This window comes from Anomaloglossus baeobatrachus, chromosome 7 (assembly GCF_048569485.1).
Source record: "Anomaloglossus baeobatrachus isolate aAnoBae1 chromosome 7, aAnoBae1.hap1, whole genome shotgun sequence".
NCBI classification, from domain to species: Eukaryota; Metazoa; Chordata; class Amphibia; order Anura; family Aromobatidae; genus Anomaloglossus; species Anomaloglossus baeobatrachus.
This window is the reverse complement of record NC_134359.1, coordinates 43,018,340-43,043,788: the sequence shown is the minus strand read 5'-3', so window position 1 is coordinate 43,043,788 and position 25,449 is coordinate 43,018,340. Positions and strand designations below refer to the sequence as shown.

Below are 25,449 nucleotides of genomic sequence, written 5' to 3'. Positions count from 1 at the left end.
TACCAGACCGCTGGAGCGGTGTTGTGTGCCCTCCAGATCTCAAAGCCCGGACTCCCAAGCACCTCAGCAGGGATGCTGCAGCCAGTGCTGATTGCAGAGAAAACGCTGATAAAATGGCGCCGGAGCGAGGAGAGGGGGCGGGGCCAACCCTGAGAGCAGGATCTGGAGGGCCAAAGAGACCTACAGGGGAGGAGACATGTACTCAGTGAGGAGTGTCTCTCCCCTGTGTAGAACGGCCGCTGGGCGGAGCCGCACTGTCCCTCTGCATGAATGACATGCGAGGGCAGTGAAACCGAAAGTAGGCCTCCGGCGAAGCCGGGGCCTAAATTTGAGCGGTGCGGCCGGCGCGCAGGCACCATCGGCGCGGTTCTCAGGCGGCAGCCAGAGAACCAGCCGGAAATGTCACAAAAAACTTAGCACACTCTCCCCACATAATGAAAGTACAGGGACCCCCAGAACATAAACGTCTCAGGTACTTGGCCCTGCGTCTCAGCAAGCTATGTCCCTGGGGATGAGTACTCCGTCCAGCAGGATCCTGAAGGGCTGCGGATGGAGACCGGTCTCCTGCAAAGCATGGAGAACCGTGCTGGCTCCCACTTCAAGCCAGAGCCCGAGGGATGGTGAAGGAGCGCGGCATGTAAGGCTCCAGCCCTGGAATCAACCTTAACAACACCGCCGACACAGTGGAGTGAGAAGGGACATGCCGGGGGTCCAGACTTGGACCCGCTTTTCTTCAAAATCTTTCCAAAAATGAAAAATCAGATGAGAATGCATGTGTGGATGCCTCCTGAACACAAAGCAATGAACTGGCTAGATCTGGTTATCCAGGGGGTGTATATGCTCAGAGGGAGGAGCTACACTTTTTAGTGTAGTACTTTGTGTGTCCTCCGGAGGCAGAAGCTATACACCCAATGTCTGGGTCTCCCATAGGAACGATAAAGAAAGGTACCATCACACATAACGAGATCGCTAGCGAGATCGCAGCTGAGTCACGTTTCCCTGATGCAGTAGCAATCCCGTTGGCTATCTCATTGTGTGACACCTACCAGCGATCAGGCCCCTGCTGTGAAATCTCTGCCTTTGAAGAAAATGGGCTGGACCATTCTGCAACGACTAATGTCCTGCTGGGCAGGATGCATCGCTGTGTTTGACACTGACAGGGTCACAGTGACTGCTGAGATCGTTATAGATAGTTATTGTTCCTGCATCACTGGTAAGATCTGACTGACATCTCACCTGCGACCTCCCAGCGACTTACCTGCGATCCCTATCAGGTCTCAGTTTTCGGGATCGCTGGTAAGTCGTTGTGTGTGACTGGGCCTTAAGGCAAGAAAAAAAAATAAAACCAAAAACAAACTTAACACTGGTAATTGGGGCCATTTAAACTCCCTTCCTATTGTTTCAGAATACATGCACAGTAGCCCCAATGAACTGACCCATCTCTTGTAATGAAGCATCAGTGGCAACAGGAATTTTTTTTTTTTTTTTTTTTTTTTTTAATGTTTCTGAAAATACCCAATAGACCATTTTCTAATATGAATCCATTTATTTCTTAAAAATGGAAAGCTATGACCTTAATGTAGACAAAGAACCAAATGCATATCAAGTGACAAGGCTGAAAAGGGACAACTTACTTTCAAGATCTTCCATGTGTGCTTGAAGGGTCCGAGCAAGGTTAATGAACTAAGCAAAAAGATAAAGCATTAAACACATGGTCCAATGCATTCAAAAGCCCTAATTTTTTCCCCCCTAGCTTCCTCAACTTCCCGTCCATATCTTTGTTGCATTGCAAATATCTGATTATGTAGGTGCTAGTGTAATGAGGAGCTGCTCAACACGTTGTGGCATACTTCCTTGCTTAATTTCATGACTCTCCGAAGAGAATTGAGGGGGGGCATTGAACTGACGACCTCCTCATTTATAGAGGCTGCCAGAATGGGTACAGTTGTTTAGATCGTAGGTACCACTTCTGTGGTCTAACAGTTTATAACCTCTCCTGTCGATATATCAAAAGTGACAGATATGATGTATTCATATGTAGCGCTCAACTGACAAGTTCTCTGTAAGGTTAAAAGGAGTTGCTGAAACTTAACCCAGAAGTTGTCACTTTTACATTGATGCCTATCCTACAGATGGCTGATCAGACATGGATGACCTAATGTCTGAACCTGCACTCCCACCGATCAGCTGTTGGTGCCGGCAGCTGGAAATGCTCAGTTCCGGAGCTGCCCTGACCGATAGCGGCTGCAGCTGAGTAATGCACATCTGCCTATTTATTTGAATGGAGCGGGATGTGCAGTAGCAGGTCGCGGCCACTATCAGTTGTTGGCTGGAAATGCTCCGTTCCAGAGCTGCCCTGACTGCTGCAGCCATTGAGAATAGCTGATCGGTGGGGGTGAGGGGTGTCGGACCCTGGCCAGACATTGATGGCCTATTTTTAGGATAGGTCATCAAATTTTAAAGTAGTGGCCAACCTTTAATCTATTGGCTTACCCTCCCTCCTACAAGAGTGGTGTACTTTGGATTGAACTTGACTGTTCCAAGGGGAATTAATGTAAATGGCCGTATAACTAGGACGACAACCGCATCACAATGCTTGGACTGGCTGGTGGTGCTCTCATGACCAGAGTGACTAGCTCTGAGCACAGAGCTACCTAGAAATACATGCTCGGGTCAGGAGAGATGCTGGCCAGTCTCAGCACTGTGATGCAATTATCGTCTGAGTGGGGCCGGTTTCACACATCCGGCTTTTCCCCGGTTTGATGGATGCAGCGTACACCAGTACAGTGTATACAGTACACTGGCAGCGCAACAAGCGCTGGTCACATGCTGTGATGTGACCCGGAAGTTGCAGCACTGCCACTGTACTGTATTATACTGTACTGGCGTAGGCCGCATTCGTCAAACTGGTGAAAAGCTGGATGTGTGAAACCGACCTTACAACTGTCCGAGTCCATACAGTCAAGACTAGGGTGAGAAACTAAGTGCCAGTTACAAGCGCCATCTTTACAAGTGTGTTTCGACTTTCACCAGCAGAAGAGACTTAAGAGGCAACATTGTAAAGTACGTGAACTCACTCTAACCCGAGTGTTTGCTTCGTTGGCGGCTCCCAGCATGTCCGAAAAGCGCTGCTCACACAGGTGCAGTAAGACAACAAGATACAGACCGGAGCTGATGAATTCATATTCAGCCTAGAGAGGGAACAATTAAGTGACAGGGTTAATCAGGTGTTGCCGTGCAATAACTTCATTGATCGTACATTTCTTCTAATTTCTGGACTCTGGCTGGACTTCGATACAGCTTATACATTAATTCTTTGGTCAAGATTTCCCTGATCATTCATCAAAATCACTGCACTACATAAATACACCAGAGGGAGAAGGGGGAAGATCCTGATGCTTCTAGAATACACCATTCTTCAAGTGGGTAATAAATGTATCAAGGGGACGGCCCTGTTCATGTGCTCTGAACATGTCAGGAAGAGCTTGAGACGTACCCAAAGCTGGGATATATTGCATGGTACAAACAGTGGAAAACAGATGTTTCCATTGTAAAACCATATGCCATGCAGAATGGCCATTACTGTATACCTTCAGTATGGGATGGGAGGGGGAATCTGACTTCTACTTTTGGTCGGGTAAACAAATTTCCATGGATACATTTGGAAAATGTCCTACTTTCTGCATATAAAGGCCAACACTATAGTAAAGTTCAGTTAAAAAACACACACACACACACACACACACACACACACACAATAAGGGTGGGGACCCAATCTGAATAGCATCCCCCCCCCCAATATATATTTGTATTGCAGACTGAAGAACCAAGGCAGTAGCATGAAACATCAGCTGATCCACTGCAGCAAGTAAACTACAGAGCTAGATGGGTTACATGTTTTAACTGGAGGGTGAGCATGTCCGCAGGTACAGTACATAGCGTTCTGCAGGGCTGAGAGCAGATTTATGGAGGCTCAGTGTGCCCATATCCAAGTGCTGCAACTTTCCTCTGGGAATCAGGAGAGAAATGGTCCCTGTAAAAATGATAGGAGCCAGCAGCCGCTCACTGCAGTAGTAGGATATATTCTATAACCCGTGTATATGCTGGAGAGTGGCTCGGCCGTGCGTCCTGCAGAGGGGCCTCTGACCAGAGGTGTTGCACAACAGCACTACTTAATTTTGTAAGTCCCGGTTCATGTTAGCATTGTGGCTGCAGTTTTGCATTACTTTCAGCACCAGGAAGATACTTCTATAGAGCAGCAATGCTCATGGATTACCAGTCCTATTCAATATTGTGGAGTCGTTAATCCGAAAGACACTCACCCTCTCATTTGCATGGGCCCGATACAGCTCTTGTATGTCAAAGTCTTCCAAGTTTAAATCCAACTTCTCCTTACACAACTCACACGTTGTTATTGTCTCCAGACTAGAACCTGGAGAAAAATAGATTGTTACACAACTTTAATCCATTAGGGATAGCAATGCATCATCGAGCTGGGTCCATGCTGCGTGCGACACTAATCATGATCCCGGTGCACTCATGATGTATGGGAGATAAAATTGTATCCAGAACCCAGTTTAGAATTAGTCACAGAATGCTAGAACAGACATGGCGGTTTCCCCCCTAAAACAAAAAAAAAAAAAAAAAAAAAAATACAAAACAAAAAACACACAAAACAAAACCCCAAGTAGTCCTGATACAGGCCCCCCCTGTAGCATTCTAGTGTCCAGCAACCCCAACTCCCACTGATTCAGTATGCTGGGTAGACCATGGCAAAATAGGGTTTTGCTTTTTCACCCTTCATTTCCTAGTTTTTCAGCATATCATAAGGTAAGGTCAACAGTCAAACGCTACAACTCATCCCATAATGAACGAGCAGTTAGACCGGGGGGGTTCCCCAACTCCAGTCCTCGAGGGCCACCAACAGTGCATGTTTTCAGGATTTCCTTAGCATTGCATGGGTGTTGGAATCATCAACTGTGCAGGTGATAGTATTGCACATGTGATAATTTAAAGGAAATCCTGAAAACATGCAGTGTTGGCGGCCCTTGAGGACTGGAATTGGGGACCCATGCGTTAGACCATGTGCCCACGGGAAAGTGTCCTGTTGATCTATCCGCAGGAGCTCCCAGAAATACGCAGCACGGAAGTCCAGCGGAATGTCCTGCGGATATGCCGCAGGCATTCTGCATTGAGGATACAGTATCATGGCTTGGGCACTGCCTCCTCAATGCAGAACAAGTGCTGGAGTGATCGGCGAGTTCATACTTACCTGTATCGCACAGCAACTTGGGTTTCCGGCCGCCTCCTGGATAAGATGGGCGGGGCCTGGACGAGCTCGGGCTGTCACATGACCGCAGCTAGTGCAGGCGCCCACCTCTTGCATACGGTTCCTGGTTACGTCCCGGTCTTCTACACCAAAGGAAGAGTCTCCAATCAAGGCAGGTAAATATACAAATCCGTGCGGAAAAATCCATAGGAATACTTGACTTTGTTATGTGTGGCTGCGGGAAATCCGCAGCATATTCCACATGTGCAAAATCCACAGAATTGAAACAGCACTCCCCAAATCCCATAGGATAACATGGGGAGTGTCTGTACTTGTGTAAACCTGCATATTTGTCTGGAAATTTCTAAAAATCCACAGGTTTTCCGCAGCAAAATCTGCAGGTATTTTCTCCCGTAGGCACAGGGCCTTATACCACTACAGTGCATGTCCACTGTACCAATTTGGGGGTAGATTGGCACGAGTACCTGAGAGGACTCACCAGAATTGATTTTTGCATGAAGCCATTTCTTCATACAGTCCTGGTGAACGTACTGCAGACTTCCTGAACATTTACATGGCTCGATAAAGGGATTTGTTGGAGTGGTCATACCAGTCTGGCAGATTCGACACAAGTCACCATCTTCTTCTTCAGAGTCCTCCAGAAGAAGGCTAAAAATGACAGAAGACATTAAATCAAGGAAATAAAATAAATGCAAGTGTGAGCTTTCACAGATCATCAGGTCAGCATTAAAAAAAAAAAAAAAAAAGTTAAGTAAAGTTTTTGCCTCTGAGGTGCAATATGCACCCAGAACCACGAGCAGTTCTGGGTGCATATTGCTAATCCCTGCCTAACCGTCCCTGTATCTAGTAGCATACAGATCTTTAGAAAAAAGTATTTCTAAAGATAATTTCTTATATGCTAATTAGGTCAGCGACTAGTCCGAAGGGCGTGAATTCCCTTGGCTAGTCGGCCCCCTTAGCACGCTCTCGTAGGCATACTAACATGCTAATGAATGCGCAGCGACGCACAAATACGTCACTTATGGTGGAGGATGGATGCGCACGATCCAGAGTCACCAGGACTTTCGATCATGCTCACTAAATGGATGCCAGGTGTAAGATGCCCAGCTTCGGTGAGTATAGTATAATGCACATGAAGTCCTGGGGACTCCGAATCATGCACAGCACACATCCATCCTCTGCCGGCATTTATCAAAGACTTAGGTATGTGCGGAGTCACTGCGCATTCATTAGTATGCTAGCAGGCCCCTGTGGGTGTGCTAACATGCTAAGGGGCAGACTAGCCAAGAGACCTCACGCCCTTGGGACTAGTCCCTGGCCTCATTAGCATATAATTACAAATAAGTTTCCAAATTGTCTCTCCAGTAAAGGAGACAAACTCTAGCACAGCGCCACCTATTGGAAGTAGCGATCCTAAAAGTCACAAGCGGATTTTCAACAATCGTTTGCAATATGACTCAGGATATATAAGCCAGATCAAAATCCCAATTTGCAGACACTGTTTCGGGGTGCTTGCCCCTCGTCAGTGCAAAGTATGGGGGTGTCTGATCTGGCTCATGAGAAAGCTATGTGGGGACCACGGGGGAACACTATTCTCCTTAAGGAGACTTTGCAAGCCAGTAAAGTTTATCTATGCTAGTGTATACAGGGACTACTAGGCAGGGATTAGCAATATGCACCCAGAACTGCTCGTGGTTCTGGGTGCAGATTACAAATTACAGGTTCTCTTTAAGACATTCTACACCATAAAAAATACACTAGATTATGATTGATCCACTTTTTCCCTATTTCAGCATACCTCCCAACCATCCTGCGAGACAGTCCTGAAGGTGGGGAGCAGGGTAACTATTTGTCGGACTATAACATGCATTTTTAACAAGGAAAATGCCTACTAAAAAGTATGTGTCTTACAGCCCAACAACAGCTTCCTGTGATTGAGAACGCAGTTACGGCACCCTCCCCGATGACAGCCGCCCTATCGCCTCCTGCACTGATCTATGCGACGGTGCAGAGCAGGAGACGAAGCCAACGGGAACTAAATGTAGGCTGCACCAGCCTGAAGGACCTTTCAGGTCATGTGATAAATGTGAAAGGTCCTTCAGCCTCCATTCAGCTCCTGGTCAGAAACTACAAGAGGTGTTAATGTATATGCGCATGTAGTAAAGTTGTATTTGTGTCTGTGTATATGCATGTAGCTGAGCTGCATGCATATAGTACAGACTGCAAAGATACCAACAATAGCTTTATTGTCCCCTTATTCAACCCTAGTACAATGACCCTCTACTTTACACCACCAGGAAAGTTTACCCCCCCCCCCCCCCCAATTTTCTACAGTCTAAACCTAGGGTGTGGTGTATCTTCTTCTGGTAAGGGGAGTCTTAGTCAAAAAAATATAGTACGTCTCAACTTCAACCATGACCTCGGGACACAATTGAGCAAAATAGTGGAGAGGGGGAGTGACGGATCCTTGCTCCACCATTCTGCTCAAGTGGTGATTGAAGAACCTTTAGGTCCTGTGACTGGGAAGAAGACAGCCAGCTCCATCATTGGAGCAGAAATACAGACTGTTAGGTCCCCTATGTAAACCCAACCTTAGAGCAGCATAGAAGGAGATATTAAAAAAGGTAAAAACATAAATTCTATGTACATAATTATATAACCTATGTACAGAGGGAATATTAGTGAAGACTGGTATTAACTGGGAGTACCTTAATTTACAAACTTCGAAATTATATTCAATCTGTTGAGCTGCACTAGGCCATGTCCCTTTTACAAAATAAACTATACATCTAAGCCCAGCATCCGCCACTGTTCCAGGATCGGAAGAAGGACCCCCGAGATCTGCTTTGTCTTAGGTTATGGATGCATTATACTTAGCACTTGCCTTTCTTGAATTTTCTTAAGCTTCTCTGGATCCCTTGAGTTTTCAGATTTTTCGCTCTCTTGTCCATCATTTGTCCTACCTGAGGGAACAATGTCTACGGTTATCATGACATTGTCGGATAAGGAGTTCCCAAGTGCAGCTGGCACTGAGAAATGTAAAAAGGAGTTAGGAAGCATGCCTGATATTCCCGAATTTCTCCTACTGAAAAGGGTTTCTGCTAGAGATGCAGCCTGTGCCGAGCCCCCCAGAGAGTTCGATGACAGCGGTGAAGAGATGCTAGCTGTTGCACCTGCTCCTTGGATGGGGTGTACTTCATCTAATGAAGAGTCTTGAGAGGCTCTCCTGAATAGGTTGTGTCTTCTGCTACTGCTAGAATCAGAGGTAGACGAAGCTCTGAACGGTTCTTCTCTTCCTTCCCGTCTTCTCCTGGAGAACAGAGGTGTGCACCTATTCCTCAAGGAAGAAGGCAGCCATGACCCTGATGTCCTGCTCTCGGAATCTTCTGATCGATAACTTTCAGCATCGGAATCAGAACTTTGAATCTGAGACATTGATGACAAGCCCAATCGCCGGCGTCTGAGAAATGCAAATCCCTGAGTTTGGTCTGAAGGCCTAGTTTCTGATGTATTGGCAGGTGTGGGAGCTACTGGCTGAGGAGGAGAAGCGTTTTGTAAACTGGTTTGTGCTTCTTCTGCTTCAGTTGACCTTCCGCTTAGAGAATCTTGGCTAGATCGCCTAAAGAAGGTGGAAGACATACTAGAGGCAAGGCGGGAAAGCAAGTGCCTTGTTGTACGTCTGCCTTCACTATCCGTGCTCTGCTCACTACTGGACCTTGGAGGAGTGGGGGAGACTCTTCCTGATGTAGTCCTTGAAGTCCCTTCATTTCTACTAGAAGTATGGCGGAAGTCCAGTGAACTGTCTCTTGGTGGGGAACGCAGGTCTCGAGATGTGATGGGTCTGGAACTTCTGCTGGAATCTCTGAGCAGCGAGGAACTCTGAGAAGGCAACTGGCGGTTGATAGGTGTGTTAAGTCGAATTGTGCTTAGTGAATTCTCTTTTGGTCTTGCGCCTTGTGCATATGAAGAAACTCTGTCCTGAAGATCTACATTGAGGGGAAAGAAAAAGGGCATAAAATCAGATCCGAGCCATCAAAAATATAATAAAAATAAATATAAAAGTTATATAAAAAAATTACATAATATATTCTAATATAAGCAATATAAAATTTAGTGAAATAATAAAAGTTATTGGGAAAAAAAAACAAAAAAAAAAAAACCCCACACATTACCCTGAGACAAATGGCCCCATACCAATCCAGGGTCACCTATATTTTAGTACAGAGTTGTAGTCACAAAGGGGAGAGTGGGAAGAGAACAAAAGCCGCACATCTCCCCCTCACACTGGATATAAAAACTAGTCCATAAGCCAAAATTGTGCCTAGAGGCTTTTTTTTCTTAGGAATTTCATAAGTGCCAGGCGAAGAAAAACTAAAAATTAAAACAGCGTTTACCATTTTTAAGTTCATAAATCGTACACTTGAAAATAAGTACTATAGCATATCAAAGAAAATCAGCTTTCACCTAGACTGATTTTAAAAATAAAAAAAATAAAAAAATAATTATAATCTATCCATCTTTGGTGAGAATAGATTTACCTAATACTGAGATAGGAAGTGACCTTTAACCCTGTCAATTAACCACAAGATTCAGAACTGCATAATTTTTTTTTTTTTTTTTTTTTAACAGAACAGCAGGATTAAAGGGAACCTGTCACCACTTTTTGGCATATAAGCTGCAGCCACCACCACCAGGCTCTTATATTCTAACATGCTGTATATAAGAGCCCAGGCCGCTTTGAGAACACTACATAATACTTACCCAACGGTCGCACGGTTGGCCATATGGGAGTCTGTTGTCCGGTGCCACCTCTTTTGGCCATCTTTGTTTTCCTTCTCTAGCCGCAGTGTATGACGGGTCCGACGTCACACACTTGCAGACATTCAGGTCCTGAGCAGGGCAGATCAAAGTATTGTAGTGCGCCTGCGCAGGACCGGCAAGTGTGTATGACGTAGGACAAGTCATGCACACAGGAGTCAGAAGGACGAAGATGGCCGTAAGAGGAAGCTCCGGCACCAGACAACGAGACGCCCATATGGCCCATATGGCCAACAGTGTGACCGTTGGGCAAGTATTATAGTGTTTATGTAGTCACAGCGGCCTGGGCTCTTATATACAGCATGTTAGAATGCTGTATATACAAGAGCCTGGTGGTGGTGGCCGCAGTTTATAGGCCGAAAAAGTGGTGACAGGTTCCCTTTAAAGTTCCATAGAACTTTAAAAAAGCACCAACTGTCATTTCAGGAGACCTTGCATCAGAATGTGTCGCTTGCTCTTTCCTCTTCCATAGAATTTTAAATACACCAACTGTTCTCTCCCATCTCAGTAATAGAGGAAAAATGAAAATAAAATTGAATGAGTAAAATCTGTATTCAATCAAGACAAAGTGAAAGAAGCAGATTTCTCTGAAAAGATATATTACAAAGTTGCTTATTTTAAGGGTACTTTCACACTTGCATTAATTTCCTTCCGTCACAATCCGCCCTTTTGGAAAACAGCGGAATCCGTTAACGGATTCCGCCGTTTCCCATAGACTTGTATGGATGACGGATTGTGTGCCAAGAGAACCTGCGTTGCTTCCGCTGGCCGACGCTGCGTTGCGTTCGCCGGAAAGAACGCAGCATGTAACGTTTTTTTGAGCAGCGGAATACTCTATTTTTCACTGCACATGCTCTTTTTGTTATAAAATCAGAAACTTTATTTTGTCTCTCGGTGGCCGAACGTTCAGCCGAGCGGCCGGCCACCGGCATGTGAGAGCGCTCAGCCGAGCGCCCGGCCGCTGGGTGATCAGCTGATCGTTCACAATAGTCTGCTGCCGGTAAACCAGTAAAGAGAGGGGGGGGGGGGGGAGAAGCTTTTTATTGCTTTGTACGATCCGTTGCGCCATTATATGCAACGCATCCGTTACAACGCAATGCAACGGATGCCGTTCAACGCAAGTGTGAAACTAGCCTAATGTGTTCTCAATTTCTGAGCTTGATCCAGCACGGAATAGAAGAAGATTTCAAGATTTCATGTTCACATGTGGCACGTTTGCTGTAGTTTATACACTCCAAGAAACAAAATGCTAACAATATAGATGGGATCTATTAACACAACTGCAGTTATATCTAATGTGAAGGCCTCTTGCATCTTTTTCCAGCCAGATAGTTGGAATTCCAAAGTGAACCACTTTCCTATCACCACTTGCTGGCACTGTAGACCTGGCTTGAGTAATGGAAATTTCATGTTTTAATGGTATAATCAGTTTTAAAACTTAAGATGCACGAAGGTCTATGCAAAGACAACTCCTTGACCCGCAATAACGACAGCACTTACATGAGGGTGTGGAATCGCTGCTTCTGTGTCCATAATCCATCAGTCCATTCGCAGAGGTGTCCGTCCTCCTGTCTCTCTCACGCTCACTTGTGGGATCAGAATGAAGCATCACAGAAGAAGTCCTAGGAAAGCGCCCATACCGGCTCGACGGGTCTGAAAATAATTAAACTGTTAAGGTTGATGCTTATTAAACATTGTAAAATCTCCAAAATTCACAGGAGGAAAAAACTTGCTGAGTGCACTGCAATTTATGTGCCATAATATAATATAATATAAATATAATAATATATAATATATATATAAAAAAGATAAAATATGTGCGAATAACCTTAAAGTGCATTGGGGGTGTTGGCGCACTTCACTAGATCAACACTCCCAGGCTAAAAAAAAAAAAAAAAAAAAAAAAAAAAAAAAAAGGGAACTGTCAGTATAGAAAGACTGTTCAAACCCCAGTATGGCGTGCATGGATCATGGCGGGGCCAATTTATGTACACCTTCCCACAATCTCCACCCCCTACTCTTTGGATTGTCAGCTCTGGCTTCACAGAAGCCATTAGATGGAAAACAAGTGCATGTATTGGTTTTGAACAGTCATTCTGTGCTGACAGTCCCAATAAAGCCTCAGGCAAATCAGCCTGGAAGTGCTTGAGGAAGTGTTAGATTTAAGTGCACAGACACCCCCAGAGCACGTCCAGCATCAAAGCTCGATTTCACGGTGCTGGCACACTGGACTAAGACCAGTGTAATGCATTTTTAATTTTACCTGAAGGAACCTTGATGCTCTGAAAGCTTGAAAATTAACATTTTGCTGGTTAGCCTATAAAAAGGTATAACTCCTAAAATACTTTGATTCTTGGGACCTAGTATTTCAATTAAGACCAGTATCAATATTATTGCTGTTGTATGCCTTATATGGCCACTAGTTTGATTAGCAAAGATGTCTTGACAGGATACCTGGGAGGAATTAGGAGTGCCTTAGACTCCTAATTAGGCTTTTTTTTGCTTCAGGGAGGAATAGAAGTCCTCCTCTGCCTCCCTGCACATTCTCGGATGTCAGTAACGCCGATATGGGGCCTGATCCCATCATGCAGTAGGAATGATTGACAGTGGTCTAAACTAGTTGCCTTTTGCAGGTAGGGAGGGAAGCCGGGATGATTTAATGTCAAAGTTCTCACCACATTTACCATTAAAGGATCATTAAACACAAGGAGGCAGATAAAGCACTCCCAATACCAGGGGTAACTTCATCCGTCTGGCTCCCTTTAAGCTGCACCGTCATCTGCATACATGCCAATGTGCGTATTATGTTATAGGTGGAGGTGGTTTACATGAACTAACATTTATCACTTCTGCATTTAGATTGCAGGGGCCCCATTCTTTACTAATACAGATGACTTAGGACCCCTGTTCCTCCTCACCAGCACGGCCATTGCATGCAATGGCATTACACATACTGGATGACTGCTCCATCAAACTCCTTGTCGCACCGATGCTGTGGGCAGCCGTAGGGCTCCCAGCACCGATGCTGTGGACAGCCGTAGGGCTCCCAGCACCGATGCTGTGGACAGCCGTAGGGCTCCCAGCACCGATGCTGTGGACAGCCGTAGGGCTCCCAGCACCGATGCTGTGGACAGCCGTAGGGCTCTCAGCACCGATGCTGTGGACGTCACACATGGTGCTCAGCAGAACATGCATAAACCAGGAGAAATTGGAGGATGCCACTTTTTGTGGAGGTCACAGCAGCTATGGTGTAGGTGAAGTCAGCAAATGTCGTTGTAATACCTGGAGTAGGAGCGTAGCTTGAACTGGTACTCCTTACACCAGACAGAGGAGTACGTCCAGAATAAGACAACTTTGGTCTCTTCGAATCCCAGTCTTGCTGCTGACTATGCAATCCTGAGTAAGTGCTCGGAGACCTCTCCAATGGATCGTACCAGGACGGCTGAGAGGATGTGGACGCTGTGGACTGAATGAGAAATAGGTGACAATTTGCTCCTTTATGAATATCTACATTTTAGTCAGTTAAGATGAATGTACAGCCACACAACCATTGTGACATCATGGATTATGACATCATACAAGAAGATACCAGTGCGGACCACAAACTCTGCAAAGGCCCGGTACAGGAGCACATGACGTGTGTATGGTGTAGATACCAAATTCCAATAATTTGTCCTCTGACCTATGTTAATAACTACAGTCCAGTATTAACAGCAAATTAGCAAGAGTTTTATTTTATTAAAAAGGGAACTAATCCATTTCATGCTGCCCAAGAAGCCTGGCAACATGAAACCCGACATTACAGAAAGCCATGGTGTCAACGCTGGAGAAGAAAAAAATAAAAATGAAGGTTTAGTTTAGTTAGAGCCACTTACAATTCTGCTCCTGTTTGCCAAGTAGCTACCAGATATAGGGAGGTCATATGTTCCTGAGCAGCGCTGGTAAGTGGGAGAAGGGGTCTTCCAGGAAGGCTCGAGGTTATCCCTCTCTCTAAAAGTCCAGTCTCTGCCTGAAGACCGCAACGGGCTGGAAGCCTGAGGATAAAGAAAAATAATGGTCACATCTGAGGAATACCGGCCACCTTCACTCTTTAGGGAAGGAAAGGATCAGCAGGAAAGGAAAGGATCAGCAGGAAAGGAAAGGGAAGGAAAGGATCAGCAGGAAAGGAAAGGATCAGCAGGAAAGGAAAGGGAAGGAAAGGATCAGCAGGAAAGGAAAGGATCAGCAGGAAAGGAAAGGATCAGCAGGGAAGGAAAGGATCAGCAGGAAAGGAAAGGATCAGCAGGAAAGGAAAGGATCAGCAGGAAAGGAAAGGATCAGCAGGAAAGGAAAGGATCAGCAGGAAAGGAAAGGATCAGCAGGAAAGGAAAGGATCAGCAGGAAAGGAAAGGATCAGCAGGAAAGGAAAGGATCAGCAGGAAAGGAAAGGATCAGCAGGAAAGGAAAGGATCAGCAGGAAAGGAAAGGATCAGCAGGAAAGGAAAGGATCAGCAGGAAAGGAAAGGGAAGGAAAGGATCACCAGGAAAGGAAAGGATCAGCAGGAAAGGAAAGGGAAGGAAAGGATCAGCAGGAAAGGAAAGGATCAGCAGGAAAGGAAAGGGAAGGAAAGGATCAGCAGGGAAGGAAAGGATCAGCAGGAAAGGAAAGGATCAGCAGGAAAGGAAAGGATCAGCAGGAAAGGAAAGGATCAGCAGGAAAGGAAAGGATCAGCAGGAAAGGAAAGGATCAGCAGGAAAGGAAAGGGAAGGAAAGGATCAGCAGGAAAGGAAAGGATCAGCAGGAAAGGAAAGGGAAGGAAAGGATCAGCAGGAAAGGAAAGGATCAGCAGGAAAGGAAAGGGAAGGAAAGGATCAGCAGGAAAGGAAAGGATCAGCAGGAAAGGAAAGGGAAGGAAAGGATCAGCAGGAAAGGAAAGGATCAGCAGGGAAGGAAAGGGAAGGAAAGGATCAGCAGGAAAGGAAAGGATCAGCAGGAAAGGAAAGGGAAGGAAAGGATCAGCAGGGAAGGAGGTGGAAAGATCTTGTTTAGAGCCCAAAAATTAAAAAAAATAAATAAATAAATAAAGCCAACTTAATTTATAAGACCATTCATAGCACGCCATTGCAGCCATCTGCAGAAGTGACAGAAAGAAACGCTTATCAGAGGAGTGACATGCGCAGCGCTCAGCTCGTGTGCCTACACGCAGGCTTAGAAGCCAAGTATGCAACTATTTGGTCAGATTTTATGATAACGTCATGTTATATACAGTTTGTAAAAAATAAAACTTGCCTCCCTGGACGCCAATGTGGTTAAAAAAAAAAAAAAAAAAAAAAAAGGGAACCTGTTAGGTGCAATAAGCACCCAAAACCATGAGCAGTTCTGGGTGCATATTGCTAAAATCCCTGCATTCAATAGTACAAGGATCTTTTATAAAAATAAAAAGAAAATTCTAAAGATACTTTATGATATGCTAATGAGTGCAGGGGCTAGTCACAAGTGTTTTAGTTCCCCGACTAGTCCGCTCTCTTAGCATGTTGTCACACCCCTACTCAATGCCCATTGTTCAGCATCGTCAGCAGTGTTGCTTGTACCTGCATCAGTTGTCATCGCTTCAGAACATAGTCTTGGGGTCAGTGCAGATTATCAAAATGCCGGGCACTTCCGGTCATGCGCACAATGAAGCCAGGTGTAAGTGTCCCAGCTTCAGAAAGGTCTAGGGCGCATGACCAGAAGTGTCGGAGACATCTGAACAGCGGACACAGGTATGCACATCACCATTAGTGATGCTGCATTGAGTAGCATGTTAGCACGGTCATAGGGGTGTGCCAAGAGGGTGGATTAGTTGGGGGAACTAACACCCTTGCTACGAGTAGCTGCGCTCATTAGCATATGATAAAAGATCTTTAGAAATATTTTGACCGGAAGTGTCGGGGACTTCTGATCATGCGTAGTGACCCTATGCCCAGCGTTCTAAGTGGTGACACCTGACATAGGTCACTGCTGATTGTGCTGAGCATTGAATAGCATGCACCCGTGGGAATGCCAAGAGGGCAGAATGAGCACAGGAACTAACGCCTTTATGACTAGTCCCTGTCTCATTAGCATATCAAAGTATCTTTAGAAATAATTTTTAAAAATCTCTTTATCTATGCTAGTGTATACAGGGACGGTTAGTCAGGGATTAGCAATGTACACCCAAAACTGCTCGTGGTTCTGGGTGCATACTGCATTTGACAGGTTCACTTTAATGTTTTTTTTTTTTTTTATTTATTTCAGTTGTAGGGATTACACTAGTAACCACACACAAGTGGCCGACAACTTTGCAAGTTCACTTTTCCGCACGGGGACATAAAATACACCCCCCAACTTTAAACATAATAGGAAGAAATCCAGCAAGCTTGGTAATAAAAAAAAAAAAAAAAAAAAAAGTTAAAAACCTGCATCTTATTCAAAATATTTGTTTTAAAATTACATACACACATATACAGATATCAGCATTGGCAAAACGTAGAGGGGGAAGGGGGGGGGGGGGGAAATAGGGTCCAAGTGAAAATTTTTGCCATCACTTTCTGCCAAAGCAGATACCTGGTGTATGTAATTTATAAGAGTTTTTAACTTTTTCTACCACACTCGCAAGATTTTGTCCCATTTCCTCACCCATGTGCAGTTGGTTCTTGTACAGATCCATTGCTGAGCTGAAAGCAGAACTACATGCCAGGTTCTCTCATCATTGCTTGTTTAATACAAAGATTTGACCCCCATATATAATAGACCGGTGTCTGCAGCTCTGTCCCCCGACTTCTCCATACATAGGAGCAATTGGCTCTGCTAAAATGCTCCAGCGTTCCCTACGGAAGGGAAGGTGTCAGACATCTCTTGTGGTAGTCAACTGCACCAAGAACGAGACTGCCTGCGCATGCGCACTACAATACTTTGACCGAAGTGTGCATGCGCAAGAGCGCAATGGTGGACTGTGTGGATGATTTAGGACAAGTCATCCGCATGGGACTAGGAAGGAGGACAACAGCTGCACAGAATAGAGGAGGCGCTGGACTGAGATCAGTCATGCCCTTTGGGCTCGACTGCCCCCTAGGCGAGTATAGTGGTCTTTTTTTTTTATGTCATACAGATTGGCCTGGGCTCTTATATACAGTATTCTAGAATGCTGTATATAGCAGCTCACTGGTGGTGGCCGCAGCTTATAGATGACAAATCTGATGACAGGTTCCCTTTATTACCCCTCAAAAAAGAAGGGAATTTTGTTTACTTACCGTAAATTCCTTTTCTTCTAGCTCCAATTGGGAGACCCAGACAATTGGGTGTATAGCTATGCCTCCGGAGGCCACACAAAGTATTACACTAAAAGTGTAAAGCCCCTCCCCTTCTGCCTATACACCCCCCGTGCTCCCACGGGCTCCTCAGTTTTGGTGCAAAAGCAAGAAGGAGGAAAAAAAAATTATAAACTGGTTTAAAGTAAATTCAATCCGAAGGAATATCGGAGAACTGAAACCATTCAACATGAACAACATGTGTACACAAAAAAACAGGGGCGGGAGCTGGGTCTCCCAATTGGAGCTAGAAGAAAAGGAATTTACGGTAAGTAAACAAAATTCCCTTCTTTGTTGCTCCATTGGGAGACCCAGACAATTGGGACGTCCAAAAGCAGTCCCTGGGTGGGTAAATAATACCTCATAATAGAGCCGTAACGGCTCAGTCCTACAGGTGGGCAACCGCCGCCTGAAGGACTTGCCTACCTAGGCTGGCATCTGCCGAAGCATAGGTATGCACCTGATAGTGTTTCGTGAAAGTGTGCAGGCTCAACCAGGTAGCTGCCTGACACACCTGCTGAGCTGTAGCCTGGTGTCGCAAGGCCCAGGACGCTCCCACGGCCCTGGTAGAATGGGCCTTCAGCCCTGAGGGAACCGTAAGCCCCGAGGAACGATAAGCTTCGAGAATTGGTTCCTTGATCCACCGAGCCAGGGTTGATTTGGAAGCTTGTGTCCCTTTACGCTGGCCAGCGACAAGGACAAAGAGTGCATCCGAGCGGCGCAGGGGCGCCGTACAAGAAATGTAGAATCTGAGTGCTCTCACCAGATCTAACAAGTGCAAATCCTTTTCACACTGGTGAACTGGATGAGGGCAAAAAGAAGGTAAGGAGATATCCTGATTGAGGTGAAAGGGGGATACCACCTTAGGGAGGAATTCCGGAACCGGACGCAGAACCACCTTGTCCTGGTGAAACACCAGGAAAGGAGCTTTGCAAGACAACGCTGCTAGCTCAGACACTCTCCGAAGTGAAGTGACTGCTACTAGGAAAACCACTTTCTGCAAAAGGCGTGCGAGAGAAATATCCCTCATTGGCTCGAACGGTGGTTTCTGAAGAACCATCAGCACCCTGTTCAGATCCCAGGGTTCCAACGGACGCTTGTAAGGAGGGACGATGTGACAAACCCCTTGCAGGAATGTGCGTACCTGTGGAAGTCTGGCCAGGCGCTTCTGAAAAAACACAGAGCGCAGAGACTTGTCCCTTAAGGGAGCCGAGCGACAAACCCTTTTCCAATCCGGATTGAAGAAAGGACAAAAAAGTGGGCAAGGCAAATGGCCAGGGAGAAAAACCCTGAGCAGAGCACCACGACAGGAATATTTTCTACGTCCTGTGGTAGATCTTGGCGGACGTTGGTTTCCTAGCCTGTCTCATAGTGGCAATGACCTCGAGATAATCCTGAAGACGCTAAGATCCAGGACTCAATGGCCACACAGTCAGGTTGAGGGCCGCTGAATTCAGATGGAAAAACGGCCCTTGAGACAGCAAGTCTGGTCGGTCTGGTAGTGCCCACGGTTGGCCGACCGTGAGATGCCACAGATCCGGGTACCACGACCTCCTCGGCCAGTCTGGAGCGACGAGGATGGCGCGGCGGCAGTCGGCCCTGATCTTGCGTAACACTCTGGGCAACAGTGCCAGAGGAGGAAACACATAAGGGAGTTGAAACTGCGACCAATCCTGAACTAAGGCGTCTGCCGCCAGAGCTCTGATCGTGAGATCGTGCCATGAATGCCGTGACCTTGTTGTTGTGCCGGGACGCCATTAGGTCGACGTCCGGCATCCCCCAGCGGCAACAGATCTCCTGAAACACATCCGGGTGAAGGGACCATTCCCCTGCGTCCATGCCCTGGCGACTGAGAAAGTCTGCTTCCCAGTTTTCCACGCCCGGGATGTGAACTGCGGAGATTGTGGAGGCCGTGGTTTCCACCCACATCAAAATCCGCCGGACTTCCTGGAAGGCTTGCCGACTGCGTGTTCCCCCTTGGTGGTTGATGTAAGCCACCGCTGTGGAGTTGTCCGACTGAATTCGGATCTGCTTGCCTTCCAGCCACTGCTGGAACGCTTTTAGGGCAAGATACACTGCCCTGATCTCCAGAACATTGATCTGAAGTGAGGACTCTTGCTGAGTCCACGTAACCTGAGCCCTGTGGTGGAGGAAGACTGCTCCCCACCCTGACAGACTCGCGTCCGTCGTGACCACCGCCCAGAATGGTGGTAGGAAGGATTTCCCCTTCGATAATGAAGTGGGAAGAAGCCACCACCGAAGGGAAGCTTTGGTTGCCTGAGAGAGAGAGAGAGAGACGTTCCTGTCTAGGGACGTCGGCTTCCTGTCCCATTTTCGTAGGATGTCCCATTGAAGAGGACGCAGGTGAAACTGCGCGAAAGGGACTGCCTCCATTGCTGCCACCATCTTCCCCAGGAAGTGCATGAGGCGCCTCAAGGGGTGTGACTGACCTTGAAGGAGAGATTGCAACCCTGTCTGCAGTGACCGCTGTTTGTTCAGCGGAAGTTTCACTATCGCTGAGAGAGTATGAAACTCCATGCCAAGATATGTCAGCGATTGGACCGGTGTCAGATTTGACTTTGGAAAATTGATGATCCACCCGAAACTCTGGAGAGTCTCCAGAGTAACGTTGAGGCTGTGTTGGCATGCCTCTGGAGAGGGTGCCTTGACCAGCAGATCGTCTAAGTAAGGTATCACCGAGTGACCCTGAGAGTGGAGGACCGCAACTACTGTAGCCATGACCTTGGTGAAAACCCTTGGGGCTGTCGCCAGGCCGAACGGCAGTGCCGCGAACTGAAGGTGTTAGTCTCCCATGGCGAAGCGCAGGAAGCGCTGATGCTCTGGAGCAATCGGTACGTGGAGATAAGCATCTTTGATATCGATCGATGCTAGGAAATCTCCTTGGGACATTGAGGCGATGACGGAGCGGAGGGATTCCATCCGAAACCGCCTGGTCTTTACGTGTTTGTTGAGCAGTTTTAGGTCCAGAACAGGACGGAAAGATCCGTCCTTCTTTGGAACCACAAACAGGTTGGAGTAAAAACAGTGACCCTGTTGCTGATGAGGAACCGGGACCACCACTCCTTCTGCCTTCAGAGTGCCCACCGCCTGCAGAAGAGCATCGGCTCGCTCGGGAGGCGGAGATGTTCTGAAGAATCGAGTCGGAGGACGAGAGCTGAACTCTATCCTGTAACCGTGAGACAAAATGTCTCTCACCCAACGGTCTTTTACCTGTGGCAGCCAGGTGTCGCAAAAGCGGGAGAGCCTGCCACCGACCGAGGATGCGGTGTGAGGAGGCCGTAAGTCATGAGGAAGCCGCCTTGGTAGCGGCACCTCCGGCGGTCTTTTTAGGGCGTGACTTAGACCGCCATGAATCGGAGTTCCTCTGATCCTTCTGGGGCCTTTTGGATGAGGAGAATTGGGACCTGCCCGCACCCCGAAAGGACCGAAACCTCGACTGTCCCCTCCTCTGTTGGGATGTGTTTGGTTTGGCCTGGGGTAAGGATGTTTCCTTTCCCTTGGATTGTTTGATGATTTCATCCAATCTCTCACCAAACAAACGGTCGCCAGAAAATGGCAAACTGGTTAAGCACTTTTTGGAAGCAGAATCTGCCTTCCATTCCCGTAGCCACAAGGCCCTGCGTATTGCCACCGAATTGGCGGATGCTACCGCCGTACAGCTCGCAGAGTCCAGGACAGCATTAATAGCGTAGGACGCAAATGCCGACGTTTGAGAGGTTATGGACGCCACCTGCGGCGCAGACGTACCTGTGAGTGCGTCAATTTGCGCTTGACCCGCAGAGATAGCTTGGAGTGCCCATACGGCTGCGAATGCTGGAGCAAAAGACGCGCCGATAGCTTCATAGATGGATTTCAACCAGAGCTCCATCTGTCTGTCAGTGGCATCCTTGAGTGAAGCCCCATCTTCAACTGCAACTATGGATCTAGCCGCCAGTCTGGAGATTGGAGGATCCACCTTGGGACACTGAGTCCAGCCCTTGACCACGTCAGGGGGGGGGGGGGGGGGGGGGGGGAGGGATAACGTGTATCCTTAAGGCGCTTGGAAAAACGCTTATCTGGACAAGCTCGGTGTTTCTGGACTGCCTCTCTGAAGTCAGAGTGGTCCAGAAACATACTCGTACGCTTGGGAAACCTGAAACGGAATTTCTCCTGAGAAGCTGACTCCTCTACTGGAGGAGCTGAAGGAGAAATATCCAACATTTGATTGATGGACGCGATAAGATCATTCACTATGGCGTCCCCATCAGGCGTATCAAGGTTGAGAGCGGCCTCAGGATCAGAATCCTGATCAGCTACCTCCGCTTCATCATACAGAGAGTCCTCCCGCTGAGACCCTGAACAATGTCATGATGTCGAGGGAAATTCCCAGAGAGCTCGCTTAGGCGGTCTGGGGCTGCGGTGCGTGTCAGAGACCTCACCCTGGGATCTATGAGACACCCCGGAAGAAGATTGTTGTTCCGAATGAGGGGGACCAGGGGGGCAATGATTCCACAGTGCCCCTGGCTTGAGATGCCGGCCTGGACTGCAAGGCTTCTAATATCTTAGCCATAGTCTCAGAAAGTCTTTCAGTAAAAACTGCAAACTCTGTCCCTGTCACCTGGACAGTGTTAGCAGGTGGTTCCTCCTGGGCCACCCTTAGCAGAGGCTCCGGCTGAGTAAGTGCCACAGGGGCCGAGCATTGCACACAATGAGGGTCAGTGGAACCTGCCGGCAGTATAGCCGTACATGCTGCACAGGCAGCATAGTAAGCCTGTGCTTTGGCACCCTTGCTTCTTGTGGACGACATGCTGTTGTCTCCTCTGAGCAATCCAGGAGGGTATATAGCCAAAAATCAACCGTGCACCATACAGTGTAAAGTATAGCCTATAATCATATAATCTATAAGTACACTTCTGCACTAGTGGGGCCAGCACCTCAGGTGCTGCTTACCGCCCGCTCAAAGCGGTTGTGTGGTCACCAGAATCCCTGCCTGGGTCTCCCTGAGCTTGTCTCCCCTCTCCAGCGTCAGAAGAGCTGACAGGAATGGCTGCCGGCGTCCTGAGGAGAGGAGGGGGCCGTGGGCGTGCCCTAGAAAGTGCGGGAATCTGGTGCCCCACTGTGCACAGTGAGGGGGGTGGAGTATGCAAAGCATGTTCCAGCCCCAGTGCTGACGTCCTGTACAGCGTCCCGCCCTTCCCCTGACTGGCAGGCCTGGGGGCAGGAAAAAAGTGAGACTAGGCCGCAAAAGCCGGGGACTAAAGTTATAAGCGCGGCCGGCGTATGAGCGCGGTCGGCGCGGTAGTCCCCGGCGTACTAACATTCCCAGTCGCGCTGCAGTGTGAAATGGCAGCGCGCGGTCAGCGCGGTAGTCCCCAGTAACACTAACACACCCAGCCACGCTGCAGTGTGTGATGGCACAAGCGCGGTCAGCGCTGCGGTCCCCGGCGCACTAACACACCCAGCAAAGCTGGAGTGTTTCTGTGCGCTGTCCCTACGGGGACACAGAGTACCTCAAAGTAGCAGGGCCTTGTCCCTGACGATACTCGGCTCCTTATCCAGCAGAGTCCCCAGGAGCTGTGGATGGAGCACGGTCCCCTGTGCCTGGAGACCGATTAGGATCCCACTTCACCCAGAGCCCTAAGGGGATGGGGAAGGAAAACAGCATGTGGGCTCCAGCCTCCGTACCCGCAATGGGTACCTCAACCTTAACAACACCGCCGACAAGAGTGGGGTGAGAAGGGAGCATGCTGGGGGCCCTGTTATGGGCCCTCTTTTCTTCCATCCGACATAGTCAGCAGCTGCTGCTGACTAAGCTGTGGAGCTATGCGTGGATGTCTGCCTCCTTCGCACAAAGCATGAAAACTGAGGAGCCCGTGGGAGCACGGGGGGTGTATAGGCAGAAGGGGAGGGGCTTTACACTTTTAAGTGTAATACTTTGTGTGGCCTCCGGAGGCATAGCTATACACCCAATTGTCTGGGTCTCCCAATGGAGCGACAAAGAAATAAAGGTAAATAATTCTGGTAAAAGTGGAATTAAATATGAGACAGAACTTACCTGTGTTGCACAGAAGACATGGCGCCGGCCCGGATAGTGACTATATGACATGAATTGGTATCTTTCAGTACAGCGCTCGGGGTTTATTTTTACACATTCCACACTGATGGAGAGACCAATTCATCCCGTGGAGAGCCATAAAACTTAGGGCTGCGTTACCGAAGACTTGAGGGAGTTGCAGTTTCAATTACCTGACCTGTTGTTTCCAAGAACAGAATGAGAGAAACCAATCCTGTGTGTATTCTGGCCTCCGGGCATCACAAGTCAACAAGACGACTAGAGCAACGAACAATGTCTACACGCCAAGATGTATACACTTTCAGCACTGCGTCCAGTCAGGAGACTAGCGGAGTGCTACCACCTCGGCAAGAGGGGCCCAGCTCGAGACTCCCCCTCCAAGAGCCGGGACAGATTGTCACTCTGTACAAGAAGCTTCTATTATGGCCGCCATGTATCACCGCATACCGCCGCTAGGAGAAACGCCTGGCTGACCGCAGCCTTCCCATGTTATATGGCCGTTTGCAGGGAACAGGAATTGGGGCAATCATTCGATGGCTGCTGCAGCCAATATTTGAAAGGAATAATCTCTCGAGCCAATCCCTTTAAGCATGAGCACTATTCATTGTAGAAAGCCACAAGGGCTCACGGAGGTAGCGTTCTAAAATAGGAGCCCATACAAGTCCTCCACATTAGATGTGCCACCGAAATTAGCCAGTTCGGCCACCTTAAAGGGAACCTGTCACCAGTTTTTTTGCCCTATAAGTTGCGGCCAACATACTGTATAGAAGCGCTCAGGCCGCTGGCTATGAAACAAACTTTATAATGCTCACCTAAACCGGTCATTCCAGTGCACAACGGTCGGATGGGTGGCGCAGTTCTCCAGGATCGGCACCTCCCTTTTGGCCATCTTAGTCTTCCTTATTCCGAAGCGAGTCATGTCATACACAGGCGCCGGCATTGAGGTCCTACTCAGGGCAGATCAAAGTATTGAAGTGCGTCTGCGCAGGACCTCAGTGCCGGCATGTGTGTATGACAGACACCTCATGCACCGCGGCTTCAGAATAAGGAAGACCAAGATGGCCGAAAGGGGAGGCGCCGGTCCCGGAGAACGGCACCACCCATCTGACTGTTGTGCACCGCACTTTAGGTGAGTATTATAAAGTGATTTTTATGTTACTCAGCAGCCTGGGCTCTTATATACAACATGTTAGAATACTGTATATAAGAGCCCACGGGTGCTTTATAGGGCAAAAACACTGATGACAGGTTCTCTTTAAAAGAGTTGTCCAGAGTTGGAAATACATGGCACTACAGCCATCTGCAGGTCATATTTGGTATTTAACCCCTTAATGACCCATGACGTACTGGGTACGTCATGGAGCATGTGAGGTTAATCCCTGCCCCCTGCCGTGGGCAGGTCAAGGCGATCCGCGCACATATCAGCTGTTTTCAACAGCTGACAAGTGTGCCTGCTAGTCGCGGGTGGAATCGCTTCCATCCGCGGCCATTAACCCCTTACATCTCGCTGCCAAAATCTAGCAGCAAGATGTATATCCGCGCCGCCATGACAGTGACTTACCCCGCCCCCATCGGAAGTCATGTGACATGATCACGTGACTTTTGGTGGTTGCCATGGTAGCACAGGGTCCTGTGATGACGCTTGTAGCTAACATAAGTCACCTCCTCAATGCCAGAATACAGCCGGCATTGAAAGTAAAGCACCAAATCTGCAGTTCTCAGCTCTGTAGCTGTGATCTGCAGATAGTGATCAGCAATCCGATCGCTCTGCACTATAACCCCCTAGGGGGACTAGTTTAAAAAAAAAAAAAAAAAAGTTTTAAAAAATTAAACAAAAAGTTCAAATCACCCCATTGAAAATTAAAGGGTTAAAAAAATACACATTTGGTATCGCCGCGTTCAGAAATGCCCGATTAAAATATAAAATCAATTAATCTGATCAGTAAACGGCGTAGTGGCA

General features: G+C 47.6%; 1 protein-coding gene across 4 annotated transcripts in view; it reads right to left on the bottom strand.

Annotated features, from left to right (window-relative positions):
- The window catches only part of MARCHF7 (membrane associated ring-CH-type finger 7), a 47,025-nt gene that overhangs the window by 6,831 nt on the left and 14,745 nt on the right, over positions 1 to 25,449 (bottom strand). For 2 of the 4 annotated variants that reach the window (XM_075317254.1, XM_075317255.1), the window contains exons 3-10: positions 13,984 to 14,142; positions 13,391 to 13,574; positions 11,609 to 11,761; positions 8,175 to 9,276; positions 5,769 to 5,938; positions 4,323 to 4,432; positions 3,078 to 3,191; positions 1,635 to 1,683 (exon numbers count right to left, since the gene is read on the bottom strand). In XM_075317254.1, the coding sequence (XP_075173369.1) occupies positions 1,635 to 1,683; positions 3,078 to 3,191; positions 4,323 to 4,432; positions 5,769 to 5,938; positions 8,175 to 9,276; positions 11,609 to 11,761; positions 13,391 to 13,574; positions 13,984 to 14,142 (2,041 nt within the window). The remainder of the gene's footprint in view (positions 1 to 1,634; positions 1,684 to 3,077; positions 3,192 to 4,322; positions 4,433 to 5,768; positions 5,939 to 8,174; positions 9,277 to 11,608; positions 11,762 to 13,390; positions 13,575 to 13,983; positions 14,143 to 25,449) is intronic. The other 2 variants (XM_075317257.1, XM_075317256.1) reach the window with 2 other exon arrangements.